At 56.3% G+C, this 14,174-nt stretch overlaps 1 protein-coding gene across 1 annotated transcript; it reads right to left on the reverse strand.

Annotated features, from left to right (window-relative positions):
• Positions 1 to 348: 348 nt before the first annotated feature.
• PLEKHM2 (pleckstrin homology domain containing, family M (with RUN domain) member 2) lies at positions 349 to 13,846 on the reverse strand (the record flags this gene model as incomplete). The annotated part of the gene is made up of 18 exons (XM_010295461.1): positions 349 to 465; positions 550 to 729; positions 931 to 1,090; positions 1,556 to 1,621; positions 1,915 to 2,105; positions 2,194 to 2,326; positions 2,864 to 2,952; positions 3,305 to 3,369; positions 3,663 to 3,753; positions 3,841 to 3,910; positions 4,184 to 4,963; positions 6,113 to 6,347; positions 8,923 to 8,982; positions 11,124 to 11,310; positions 11,820 to 11,907; positions 12,453 to 12,552; positions 13,483 to 13,592; positions 13,740 to 13,846. Coding segments are annotated over 18 exons (2,829 nt in total), but the record flags the coding sequence as incomplete, so codon positions are not given.
• Between the last annotated feature and the right edge of the window lie 328 nt (positions 13,847 to 14,174).

Genomic DNA, 14,174 nt, shown 5'->3' on the forward strand with positions numbered 1-14,174 from the left:
GCTTCTCCCCCTCGTCGTAAAACCACCTCAAAAACAGACAGGAAAGGTCACCTGTGTCATAAATAGGGGTGACGGAGGGGGACGGGGCTGAGCCAGGTTCCTCCCCACTCCCCTTGCCAGCCCCAGATGCTCATGGCCCGCCTTGCCCGGGGACTCAAATCCCACATCCCACAGTTAACGTGGACACGGAGGAGCCCCATGGCTGCCCCGTGGCTCTCCTGCCCTTCGTGGGAAGAAAGCTGGGTTCACCCTGCCGGGAAAAATTAACCCCCTCCTTCCTCGGAGGGTGCTGGCCCCATTTGCCCTTCCTCACCGGAGGAAGAGTGTGACGCAGCCTTGCACGCTCACCTGGTAGATGTTCCTCCACGCGGCGTTCAGCGCCGAGAGGAACCTCTCCAGTTCTGTAGTGCAACTAAAGTAGAGGACCCAGGGGGGCAGGAACTGCTTGCGGTCCTGAGCGAACTCCTAAACACCAAGAGAGAAGCCGGCCGTTACCACCGTGGTCCTTGCCCAGCCCTGGGCCGTCCGGCCCCCAAGCACCACGCTCACCAAGATACAGTACTCCTTGCCGGCCTCCGTGGAGACGGCGGTGACGTCCGTCAGCTCCACGGTGCCCAGCGAGCGGAAGAAGCTTGTCTGGCAGTCCTCGTGGCAGGTGAAGGCCTTCTCGTCCGTCAGCACAAGGCAGCAAGGGACGCACGGCGTAGGGGCAACACCCTGGGGGATCACCTGCATGGGGTGGGGAAAAGGAGGGGTTTAAAATCTGGCACGAAGGAGCCCCATCTCTATGGGTTGCCCCATGGGGAAGCCCTCCTGGCTGGGAAGAAAACCGCCTGCTCCATCCCCGACAGACATCCCCGCTCCCGTCGGCGGCTCCAGGCGAAGGAGGGGGTCGATGCACCCACCCTTGGGGGCCTGTCCCCGGCTCACCCCCTTGGAGACAGCCTGGCAGAAGTACTGCATCCAGTCCGCCATGTCTTCCTCGTTCTCGGCACTCAGCTCCAGGGAGGGCCGGTCTGTCAGGATCACCTGGAAGGAGTGGGGCCGGTCGGTGGTGTTGGAGCGCCGGCATCCGCCGCACTGCTCGCCGCTGGGAGAGAGGGGGGAGGATGGAGATCAGCGGGACGGACCGGCCAGCGCCAGCCTCCGTCTGCCCTCCCTGCCGCGGCACGTCACCCCTTTTCCCCACAAGCACTCGTGTCCCATCCGTGACATCCCCTGCGGTTGCTCCAAGGACGGGCTCTGCCTCTGCACGTCGTGGTAGAGCCGGAATTGAGTGCGGTGGGTCCTGGCATGGCTCTGGAGGGGTACGTCAGCCCTTCACAGGCCAACTCCCCATCAAAGGGTGGGCTTGGCGTGCAAACACCAGGAGGAACTGAGCCCGTCTCCAGCTACACGCACCGGAGCCAACGCCAACGGGCATCTGTACCCAGCCAGGAGCAAGCAGGGAGTCCTGCGGCACGATCTGCCCCGAAACAGCTCCCTGAACATCCCGAGGAGCTCCTGAACCCCAGATCCCCGCCGAGTCCGGGCCCACATCCCACCAGCCGCTTACCCCATGTTGATGGAGAGCAGAGGGGTGACGTCCGTGCGGTCCGGGTACTGGTACAAGATCCCGTTGCTGCCGTTTGGGAAGATGAGAGAGGCGGTAACCAGAGTCAGCTCGGCTCCGGCAACTGCACAAACACCCCTGCTTTCGGTCCCACAGCCGCTCCTGCCCTGCCCTCCACCCGCACAGCCCCGTGGGGTTGTGCTCCTGCTGCTGGGCAGCCACAGCTGGTGGCTTTAGCCTCCCAGGTGACAAGATGGGTCCTCTCCATCTCCCAAGCAGTTGCTGGGAAGCAAACGGGTCCCAGCATCTTCTCCGATGAGCCCTGGCTGACCTCAGTCCCGACCCACAGCGCCGGCACCCACCTGAGCACCACGAAGCAGGTCTTCCACTGCTCTTTGCCCAGGTAGGAGGTCCCTGCCTTGTAGTGCAGGATGCCATCCTTGGTGACCGCGTTTTCGGTGGAGGTGTAGCTATTGTTGGAGGGTCCCAGCGCCTCGTCCATGGGGTCTTCCCAGTGAACGAGGCCATAGAAACGCACAACCACGTCGCAGGCCTGCGAGAATCAGGCGGAGAAGTCAACAGGAGCGAGTCACCCGTGAGCCTCCGCCACATGCAGTGATGGCCGTGAAATCCAAACTCACCTCGCACTTGGACTCCTGGGCTACGAACTTTGCGAGTGCCAGTTTCTCCATGGTGGCGTCCGTGAGGATACTGGGGTACGGGGGCTCCCGGCACCCTTTGATCATGGCTGACTTCAAGGAGACCAGGAAGAACCTGAGAGGGAGACAGAGATCTTTGATGAGGCCAGAGCAAAGAGCCCTTCATCTCCTTCATGTGCTCTGATATTGAAGGGGCTTCCCTTCAACATGGGCTTCTGGTCTTCCAGAACAGAGGGTCTCGAAATCAGTCTCCGGACGAAAGGTGATGGGTTGCAAAGTCTGAACTCCAGGAAGGAGACGGGCAAGACTGGGAGACGGACGCTCATCCCAACACAGATCCCAGTATGACCACCCTGCGCTGACAGGACGCAGAGAGACCTGGGGAGGTGCCTTGGAACTCAAGACCTCGTCCCTACTCATCCCAAGTGACACAAAGGACACGCAGTCTGCATTGCCCAGTGCCTGCAGGATTTAGCTGGTGGCATCAAACCAAACCCCAAACACCCTCTGGTCACAGGACTTTGTCATGAAGGGCTGTCACCGGAGCCTCCTGCGTTCCCCAAGTCATGCCGGGAGCGCTGGGCAGAGGTCCCGTGCCCCGGGAGGAAAGCGCCGCGCTTGTGCCGCGGTTTGCTGCCCAGTCCCTGCTTACTCGGTGAGAGCCACGTCCGCGGTGTCGAGCAGGAACTGCTTCCTCCGATTGGTGCACACCAGAGTCACCGTCTGCTGATCCAGCCCAACCTGTGCCACACATGACCAGTTAAGGAAGCCGCGCGGGGGACGAGGGGCGGCGAAGCAGGGCTGAACCTGGCTTCTGGCCCCAGGGGAGAAGGTCAGCGGTCGCTCTGCTGCCCATGTGAAGATAGGAGCAAGCTGGGCACCCACAGAGGTGGAATTCGAGGCGGGGGGGTCACTTCAAACTCTCCCAGTCTCAAAGGTTCACTGGCCAAAATGCTCCCTGGGGACAGAGTGCCCCACAGAAACACCCCACCGTGATGCTCCTGACACTCCTGCAGCTGGAAAGGTGAGGAGTGACCCCCCAGTAGCCTCCTGCTCACCCCAAAAGGGCTGACCCGACCCAGGCTGCGCTCACCGAAATGTAGTCCAGCTCATTATAGGAAACGGCCTCCTCCACCATGTACGGCTTCTCCGCTGCCCCTGGCACAGACACAAAGAGCTGCGTGAAGTAGTGGCAAAGGAGCCCAGCGCTGCCCGGATCCTGCAACCAAGCCGTGTCCCAGGCAGCATGGAGCCACAGGGCACGTCCCCCAAGAAGCCCTGGGACACAAGTCAACCTGAGCTCCCTACTAAGACTCTGCCACCGCCCCGGGGGACACGAGGGAACTGGCAGTGAAGGTAGTGAGCTACGGTGCCCTAATTTATGAACAAGCCACCGATCAAGCAAGCCTCCCTCCCCGCAGCTGAGCACAGAGGCTGTCGGGACGGGATACCTTTCCGGATCAGGTACACGTAGCAATCTGTCAGCAGGACGTAGATCAGCTGCAGGTTCCCCTCCATGTGCCCGGTGCTCATTCGGATCATCTGTGCAGAGAGAGAAGAGCTCTCAGCCCATGGCCCATGCAGGCAGAGCGCCGGTCCTTCATGGGAGATGTGTCACGACAGCCTTACCCTGAACAACTGTTCCTCGTTCTCCCGAAAGACATGGATCATCAACAGGAGGAGATGGTTGTTATCCACCCTGTGAAGAGAGACAGCAGAGGATGGACACAGACGTGGGGCTTTGGGGGGGGAGGGGCGTGTCTAGGAACATCAATCCCCTTCTTTATTGAACTTGTCCATGACTTGGGCACCTCTTGGTCCCCCAAGACCTTTTCCTCCTGATCTTGTGCATCATATTCATCCTGGAAAAGGATGGGCTTTGCCCCCAAAACCAAGGACAAAGGGAGAGGTGCCAGCTTTACCTCAAGATTATTTGGAAGATGCTCCCTCTGCTGAGCAAACCCAGCCTCACCTGAACTCGGAGGGATGGGTCAGCTCCGAAGGGCTGCCCTGCCCTTCCTCCACGCCAGAGTCCTCGGCACTGCTCGGGGAAGGGCTGGGCTGCTCCTTCTTCGGCTCGTGGAGAGCCTGGGGGTTGGTGGTTTCTGTCTGGCGAGTTTGGGGTTCATCACTCGCCCCTCCAGACTCCTCTACTGCCCCAACTGCTTCTCCCTCTCTGCTTTCTTCTTCTTCAGGAGCCTCAGGGCTACCAGGAACATGTGGCGGTTGGCCAGGCCCTGGAGCGTCATGGTGGCCACCACCTGGTGCAGCAGCGTTTGGACTCTCAACGGTAAAGCGGTAGAAGTCCATGGGGGCTGAAATCCCCTCACTAAAGTCGCCAGAGGACGATCCATCTGGGGTCTCCCCTGGCGTGCCAGTCCGAAAGGACTGCCCGGGGGGCTCGAGGGGAGCGTTCCAGCCGCCGGGGTCCAGCTGCCCGTTGAGTCTGTCCATCACCTTGCTCAGCGGCTGCCCCACGCTCTCCATGGAAGTGTCCTTCATCTCGGGGATGCGTAAAGCCAGCTGGCTGAGGGCAGAGCGCTCGCGACCCTCCTGCTGCCCGCCCGGGCTTGGCTCACCAGCCGGCACAGCGGGACCATCGTCTTTCTGTGGCTCTTCCCTGTCGCTCAGCCCGTTCACGCCGCTGTCTCCGCTGGCCTGCTGGGTCTCGGGCACTACGGGCGCAGGGGTGTTCACCGGCTCTTCTGGCTTCGCTTTCTTCTTCTTGCCCGTTTTCTTCTTCTTGGCTAACCTGCATGGTGACAGACCAATAGAGATGTCACTCATCTGTGCCTGCTTACAAGAGTCGCACCCCTTCCCAACAACCCTCCCTTGCAATTTTCCCCACTGCAGAGAAATCAGGAACTTTGCTCAACGTGCGGCCACACAGAGCCCCTGTCTCCATGCCAGCCGTCACAAGAAAAGCAGGGCATGGACACTGTTTCCTACCTATCCAAAAAAGAAAAGAGGCATCAGCTGCTGGACGCAGCATCTTGGGCTTGCTTTGGCTGCAAAGGGGATCACAAATGGATGTGGAGATAAAGTCATGTGGGAAAAATTCCTGCCGGAGAGGAAGACGCTGGGAAAGGAGAAGGTTTCAAGAAGACCTGGGAATGCTGTGTCCTCAGCTGCCAGAAGAGGGAGATGCAGGCTGGAACCCGCTCCAGCCGAACGGCACACCGGGATGCCGGCTGCGGAAGTGATCAGGCCGCCCATGGCACCCAAACTGCTGCCAGGTCACTCTTGTTTGGGAAGTGAGCACGGTGCTCCCCTTCCCTCATGTCTGCTGGAGCTCTGGGTGTGATGTAACCCAGCTCCTCTACTCCTCTCAGGGAAAACCAGGCATGAGAGCAAACCACAGGGCTGCTGGGCTGGTTTTGGGGTGCCTGCGTCACTGGCCGTGAGCAGACGGAGCCTTGAGCTCTTTGTCTGGGTTAAGGGCTCTGAGGGACCCCTGGGGATCTCCTCTGCAAGAGTCAAACGCTGGCCCGCAGGTCCACGGAGGCATCTCCCTCGACCGGTTTAGCCACAGCTCATTGACAAACAAGAGGAAGGACAGGAGAAGAGATCAGAGACCCAGAGTTGCTGCAAACCTGCCACCAGCTGGAGAAAGCTTCAAATAAAAGCCCGCGGCTTCCTCTGAGCTCTACAATATGGACTGTTGGGCAACGGCGTTCATGTCGAGCCAGCTTGTAGCTCTGCAGGCCCAAGGGACCAGCTCAGTTGATACCCACAGAGCATCAGGTGGTGTGTGAAGGTATAAAACCGCTTTTGCACGACTGTATAAAGACTACGCCACAGATGCCGTCTCTGTTGGGCTAGAAGGGATGGCGCATCATCAGCCTCTGGTGACAGATGACACTCAGGGGCACGTTTCCAGGCCAGGCAGCTCTGTCCCTACCTGATGACCTCCAGCTCCGTGCAGCTCTCGGACTGGTCCGTTCCTTCAGGCGTGGCTTCTGCCTTCTCCTGAGAAGCTGTGTGCACCGGCGTGGTCTCGGTGGAGGACGGCGCGTCAGCTTTCTCCTCGTTGAAGGGGTTGTAGCGCTGCGTCGGGCTCTTCACGGAGGCCTTGCTGCCGTTGGCCTCCGAGGCGGTGGAGCGCGGGCAGCTGAGCGTGTCTGTGAGATCTCCGTCTGCAAAGACAAGAAGGGAAGAGCAGGATTAACGTCGGCTCGGGCACCTGGATCAAGTCAAGTCAAGCAAAGCTGCGCGCTGGGGGCTCGGGGCACTACGTGGTCACCGTACTGCTCGCAAGTGACACCACTGCGAGCACCAGCAGAGCCGTCGGACCAGCTTAGCTTCAGAGATTGCTGCGGGCAGCAGGCTCTTTGCGAGGAGGGACAGAGACCAGCGACCCAGCGTCGCTCTGCATTTTGCACCCGCTGCGATTTAGGCAACGCCTGGAAATAACAGCTCGGTCACCCAGGAGCTGGCAGCCGGATTAAGAAGTAGAGGTAACGTCCTCGGGAAGGAACTGGAGGGGTCTTGGGGCCACGGTGCTCCTTAGCAAGATGAGAGCGAGCTAACGAGGCTGCTGCCCCACATTGCTGCTTCTCCCCTGTGACGGGGTCTTAGGAAGGCGCTCGCTCGCGTCGGGCAGAAACGGAGCCAGCCCGCAGAGCCGCAGTCTTTACGGAGCCGGCTGCTTTCCTCAGCTTGCGTGAGACACGTACGGGGGGCTGGAAGTGTGGAGGGGGGACACACAGCATTCACCGGGGTCCGAGGACAGCAGGATGCACAGGCAGGTCGTAGCACAACCGGCCTGGCCCGTGTTAGTCTTCAGAGGGAAAAGGAGCAGTGGAGAAGGGCTACAGGAGTCATGCTCGGAGTTATCCGTCCACAAAGTCACGGTTAAAGGAAGGCTACCCATGCCCTTCTCTTCTCCAGCACCCTTCATTTCCAAAGCCAGCTAGAAGCCCCTTGCTAGGCAGGACGATCCCTTCTGAAGGAAACCACAGCCCTGGCAGACTGATTCGGGGGCGTAGGTTTTGAGTAGGAAAATGAAACCTCTTATAAAAGTCTAATAAAGGCCGTTTTGTGACGGCCGATTTCAAAACGCTGCTTTGTTCCCGCTGGAACGCCTGCCCCGTGTGAACTCTATCGAGGGAAGCGAGTCGGGTAGATTTAACGTCTACATTAAACGGAAAATAAAACATTTAAAAGCTATTTCAGCCCCAGGCTTCTAGCCTGTATCACCAAAATGAACACCACTTCTTTTGCCTAAACCCTGCTGGTTCCGTCGAGACAAAAATGATCTTTGTCCAAAATACAAAATTTCTCCCCAAACTGCATTTGCTGAAAACGAGGATGTGCCTCAACTTTCTTAAGCCCTTGCACGCCTCTGAAAAGCAGAGGGATTTGCTCCCAGTGTCCCTTGGCTTCTGCCAGCCTGCACCTAACACCCACGGTGAACTCGCCCGCCGGGCGTTGGGTCTGGAAATGTGGTTTGTCCTCTCCGGGTGTACATTCAAGCTGCAGGGGCACGGTAAACCATCTCTGTGAGCATCTCTGCGCGTGGGGTAAGAAAGAAGATGAGAGGGAGCGTGTTAGAGCCCAAGAGCCATCCACATGGAATTCAGGTAGAATTTCCCCAAATATTCAGGCCGTACTGGCCAAGGCCATTCGGACCCAAGGCTCCATCCAGCTTTTAACTGCAAAGGACCAAGCGTGGGTGTATTTCCTCTGGGGGTAAAGCAGAGAGGTCTCCTGCTCCCGTGACATGCAAAGGGTACGCGCAGGGACTGCATGTGGAGGAAGGAGAACAAGTTCCTCTAAAATGGGCACGTGCTCTTGACCGTAAAGGCCAGACATAGCTGAGAAGTTGGTTTTAAAAGTGGTAAAATTAAAAAAAAAAACCAAACAAAACCAACACCATGTAGTGACCCAAACTGAGCACAGGGATGTGCTGGATGTTGTGGCTTCAAGAGAGAAGTTTTGATACATGGGAGCTGGGTCCAAGGAAAACAAACGTGGCACTTCAGGACATGGTTTAGGGGGCATGGTGGTGTTGGGTTGATGGTTGGACTTGATGATCTTGAAGGTCTTTTCTAACCTTAATGATTCGGTGAAACCCTCCCAAATTTATCCCCGCAAAAGGCTCAAAATTAAAGAAAGCAGAATTCACTTGGCTGTTTTCCAAGGCTTTCAGGAAATCAGTAAAGGTGGATCAGTTTTTCAGTCAGCACCCTGCGTGCTTTACCCCAAAGAGGAAATCTATAGCCGTCAGGTCACGCTCATTTTAGACGTTGGACATTTTGGACACTCATCCCTGCCCGCCAGCTTCACGCCGGGGCCGATTTTGTAGCTTTTCTTTGGTAACCTGGTATAGAGGCTCCTTTATCAACACAGGCTGTAACGTATCGAGCAGCCACAGAACCGTACTCAAAGCTCCAGCCTCGCGTCTGCAACGCTGAGCGCTGGGGCAGACACATCTAGAAGACACGGATGCATCATCAGAGGCAGGAAAACATCCCTCCGCTCCGGAATATACGGCCAGGAGTTGGGGAAAGCTTTGCACGTGGTCTCACGGATGAGACACACAACCTCCCACCTTGGGGGGTCTTTTCTGCTCCTTTCTGCCCCTACTGAATTCCATCAAGATGTGGTGGTGGCTTGTTAAAGAAATGAACCGGGGAGCATGCAGCAAGCTTCAGGTGGCAGCAATGCAGAGAGAAAAACAAAATCTTGTAACAGATGAGTATGTCCCACCTTCCCAGTCTCTGCTGGGCATGGTCTGCATTGCTGGAAAGACATCTCCAAAATCATAATCTACAAAAACGAGGGATAAAACTCAGGATTAGAAATACAAGTAGTGGGGAGAGAGAGGGGACAGGGGAGAGTGTGAAGGGGATTTGGGGAGGGAGCTGGGAAAGGAGAGAAACAAAACATTCTTCCACCAGTATCTGAAATGCATGAGAAAATAGTTAGGGAACATGGAGGCGAATGGAAACCAGCTGCACTAATGGTTCTTGCTGCTGGATGTTTGCGTTACGGGAGCTACAGCGGGACCAGAGGAGGATGAAGCCCCATTATGCAAGCTGCTGGAAAGTTCAAACAGATAAATGTTCGGTGTCATCCAGGGCTTGTGTACTTAATCAGGGATCCCCTCTGGGAAGCAATTTAATCGCTCTGTGCCTCAGTTTCCCCACGTCACACTTACCTCCCATAGATACTGTGATGTTTGACTCATTAATGTTTGCAAAGCCAGGGGTCTGATTAAAGGGAAAAACTTGTCCTCTGATCCTAAAATCCCCAGCTCCACCTACACTCCCAGGGTAGCGAGATGCTCCTGTTGAAATGACGAGCAGTGAAATAGTTATTGAAGTGAAATTCCTCCACGCCGGAGGAACAGCGGCAATGCCTGCCCTCCTGGGCTCAGACACCTCCACCGTCCTGGTCCTGCAAGAGGGGACGGCGCTTCTACATCAGCACCAAACCCCTCTACGCACGGGGAAACTGAGACACAGACCGCAACCGCTGCCCGGACACATGCAGTAGCTTGCGACGATGCCAAAACCAAAATCTAGCTCAAAAATCTCTACTCCAAACCCCTCTTCTCTTGAGCATTAAGCTTCCATCCACGAGATGGGCTGGAGAGCGTAGCCAAACCCAGGTAACACTGCTTGCCCGGTCAATAGGGACAGGTAGGAGATGTGCTGGCACTAAGGCTTGTTCTGCTGAGGGAGTAACAGGAACACAAGCCCGGGGGTGCAGCAAGCACTGAAACGGTGGCTTATGCCAAACCTCTGGGGTCAGAGAAGCTTCCTCCCGTGACTTTTATTGCTAGGCTCCTCCTGCCATTTCCACTTACCTGGGATGCTGGGGCTTTGGCATACGCAAGACCCCGAAAGGAAACGCTTTCACACATGCAGCATGAGCGCAGATGCCACGGGTGAGCCCAAAACAGTGCTGTGCTTCAAAGCCCTTTGCTCAAGTGATGCTAACGCCCATGCCCACATCTGCGTCTTGCTTCCCGGGCTGTTCCTTCTCAGCATCTTTAATGTCTGTGGTTTCTATCTTGCATGTAAAAGCAACTGGCAGACCCCTGTCTCAGAGGGAACCCGTGCGTCTGCGGACTCAGACCCGAATTCACTGCATCCGATTAACCGCACCTATCACCCCATCTGTTCCAGAATCCCCCGATCTGGCTTTGTTCAAACTGACATCAAAAAAGGAACAGGGCCAACATATTTTGGATTAGGAACAGCGGCGGCAGAGCTGTTCCTTCATGTGAACGTGCTTCACGCAGCGTAACAGCTCCTTGCTCCAGCCTGACGCAGGTTAAGGGGGCAGGCACAAGGTACATGTCTTCTCGGTTCATCAGGAACAACCTCCAGCCCTCTCTGATAGGGATAAGGGGGTGAGTGTGACAACTATCAGGCTGTTCAAGTTAAGATGCTTCAAGAGGAAAAACCAGCACCTCGGAGACCACTGGCTGCCTTTCCCTCAGACTGCAGACATGGAGAAAAGACTCTGGAAACTATTCCCCACCACCTCCAGCATATTTGGGTGTTTGGACTGCAAAATAAGCCGTTAAAGTTCCTCTGCAGCTCTGCGTACCTGCTCTGAACTGGAAGCGATGTTCAGGTACAGACACGAGCTTCACTCCATCGGGAAATTTCTCCATTTCTTGCTAAAACACACCCCCCCAGGATGGAAACGTGGCCTGAGGTGACTAGCATGGGAAGCCCTTCTCTCCTGGTTCGAGGCAAAGCTGGCAGCTTAAATCCCAGCCCCTCCCAAGGCAAGACAAGAGAGATTCACAGCCTAACTGCTGGGTCTCTCGCTTTGGTCTCTTCCAGCCCACCATTTGCCACCTCATTCGGCGTCTCGTCCGGTCCAGCAGCTCAGCCGAAGGAGGTGTGGGGGCACACAACCTTGACCGCACCCGTCTCCAAAAAACCACTGACCTTCGCTGGATGGAGCGATGGCGCTGTCGTCCCATTCCAGGTTGGTGGAGGTGACCGAGTTGAAGGAGTTGAGGGACAGGCTGTCCGAGCCGTGCACGGAGCTGGGCAGGCGGGCCTCAAAGTCTAGCAGGTACTGAGGTTTGTAGTAATCTGGCATGTATGGGGCCAGATCCAGGTAAGGAGCGTCCTGCAGAGAAGGGAGCATGGGGCGAGTCAGGTTCTGAGTCACCGCACACAGTTATTAGCACAGTTGAAACAACGGGGCTGTCCTCGAACGTGCTCTGGCTGTCCATTTCTGCCGCCTTGCAGAGGAAACCCGACGGCCCCACTGCGACACCGAGGGTTAGCCAGCGGCTTTGTGTTTACCTGGAGGGACGCCAGCATTTCGTACCGCGCTTGCAGAGCTCAATTCCTTTATCCCCGTCAATCTGCCCCGCAGCTGGCTTCCCCACACCTGCCCCGCTCCTCTTCTGAACAGTGCAGAGGAATAACTGAGCAATAGGAATAAATCCCGTTGCCGGATCTCCGAAGATCCCAGCCTAGAGCCTTTCCTAGAAGTGCCGGCTTCACGTTTTCTGCTGAAGGCCAATGAGAAGGTACACCCTGGACCAAGCGGTGGGACCTGTCGCACCCAGGACTCCCCCCGCTCCACATATCTGCTCTCCCAGAGGCAAGAGAAACAAATAAAACACTCACCAGATCCAAGTCAAAGCGGATGAACTCCAGCCCGGACACCAGCGTTAAGAACAAGGTGAGATGATCGTGACTGCAAACCAAGGCGTTCCTGCGGCGTGAAGAAAACAGAAAAGTTTTAGGGATGTGGGAAAGAGCAGACACAGCTACAAGCGCCCTTTCTGTTCTCTGTGTGTCTCCAAGCTGCCGTATAAACAGCCCCAGAGCTGTGAGCCTGCTGTTTGCCTCCTAAGAGCAATGGCAGAGCTTAAGGGCAGGTATACGTGGCTCAGAGCAGGTGGGCATCCATGATGCGCTGTCCCCAAACCCAGCTACAGCCAGATTTCCAGGCATCCACCGGAGCTGGGTCCCCGGACAAGAGCTCAGCAGCTCCTTGGAAAATGTGAAAGAATATAGAGGTTACATCTGGGACTGGGAGTAAAAGCAGTTAACTACGACAGATGCATGCAAGCCCTTATATAGGGCAGTGTGTCCACATCTGGGACCTTTTAATTAATCATGCAAAACCTCTGCAAAACCCACAAAGAAAGATCAGACCCCGATTAACTGCTTGTTCCCCACAGGAAAATGAGGGTTTGCTCCTGACAAGAAGGGACAGCCATCAGTGCCCAAACGAGAACGAGCTGGGATACTCACTTGACATAGTACTTGTGCAGCAGGCTTAGGTTCTCCTGGAACAGCCTCAAATAACTCTCCAAGGAGTTTTCGTTGAGGGCTAGGTACAGCCATGCCCGGCCTGAAAGAAAAGCAGCAGAGAGATTTATCTGTGGGGAAACGCCCGAGAAGCAGAGAAAGCCTAGAAATAATCTCAAAACAGTTAAAACACATCAGATCATTTTTTCACATTCGCATCATTTCAGGGGAGCAACTGACTGGTGGGGAAATCCGTGGGGACGAGCGTCAGCGGGAGATGAAGGGGCAGATAAGTGATTCAGAGTGGGAATAAGAATAATAGTAGTAGCTGGTTGAGAAGCAGACACACAACTCTCTCCAGCAAGATGGGAGCCCTACTGGCATGTCCAGCAGGGATCAGGAGACAGGAGAGATGGAGGGAGAATCGCTCTAAATCAGCGCAGGTGCAATTTGAGATATTACACAAATTCCTGTGCAGAGAGAGGTGATGGTGGAGTCTGCGCTCAGCTCCGCTCTCACCGGTACGGGGCTCGGGAGATGAAGGGTGTTGGGATAATCAGGCAGAGAGGAAGTCTCTGGGCACCGTCCTAGGTCAAAAGCAGCCTCGATGGTCCCAAACATCTGCTACAGACAACTCGCAGCAGGGGAGAAGCAGCATCAGGCAAACGACAGCTACAGCAAGAGGTCCTGGGGCGACAGAGGTGATGCCTCCCTTCTGCCAGAAACCCTTCCCAAGAGCGGGGCCCAGCAGATCGCTTCGGTTTCCTGGCAGCGGAAGCAGGGCTACGTCTCTGACCCAACCCTTGATCCTGAGGCACAGGGCAATTATTTCTAGAGCCGTCGTGCCAGGACTCCCACCTCCTTGGCCAAAGCAAGCCGGACTCAGCAGGGAGCTGCCCGCTGGCTCCCTCAAATCTGCCTGCAGCCCCAGCCCTCGAACACACGGCCAGCACAACCTGCCTGGGCCTCCTGCCAGATGTCCCCAAAACCGAGCTTTGCTCTTGGAGCCGGGGCAGCGTCTGCGAGTACTCACTGCGTCCCAAGTTGGTGGCCACGTGTTGAAGCACTTCGATCTGTTTGACGGCTTCTCGGCGGGTGAAGTGAACGACCAGCACCCAGTAGCCCGAGGAAAGATCTTGCAGGCTGGCAGAAGAAAGAAGCCCAGAGGAAAGTTAAGCAAGGGCTTCGTTATCTCCATCCCAGTTGCTGCCTAGGTAGCTTCCCCACGCTGAGGCTACACGCTAGGCAAAGCACGGTGAACAGCCTCCCAGAGGGAGGCTCCACACCTACCCATAGAGCAGAGCATGGTCCAGATGTTCGCAGAGCCGCTGCAGGACCTTGTCATGGTTTCTGATGGCTGGCGTCTCGTCTTCACAGGCAGCAAAGTAGCTCTGCAGCTGCAAAAAGAAGACAGAGGATGGCTGAAACGCCCTTCTACAGCCCACCAAGGAGGCAGCTGGAGATGCCGACACACTCACAGCCAGGATGAAATAGCTTTTTTTAATCTCTCAACTTGCTAAACTTTGATGCAGGTTACTTACAGGGTGTAGCAATTGGTTTTAAGAGCACCCTGAAGGCAGTAACTCCTAAGGAGAACCTCACCCATAAAGGCTCTTCCACGTTTCGGAGACAGGCCAGCGGCGTGGCCGCAGCCGCACAGCCTCCTCCTTTACAGCAAGGTTTTAGTGGTTCCTCTGCAGCAGTGCAGCCATCCCAAAGCGGTTC

This window comes from Phaethon lepturus, unplaced genomic scaffold (assembly GCF_000687285.1).
Source record: "Phaethon lepturus isolate BGI_N335 unplaced genomic scaffold, ASM68728v1 scaffold44359, whole genome shotgun sequence".
Classification (NCBI taxonomy): Eukaryota; Metazoa; Chordata; class Aves; order Phaethontiformes; family Phaethontidae; genus Phaethon; species Phaethon lepturus.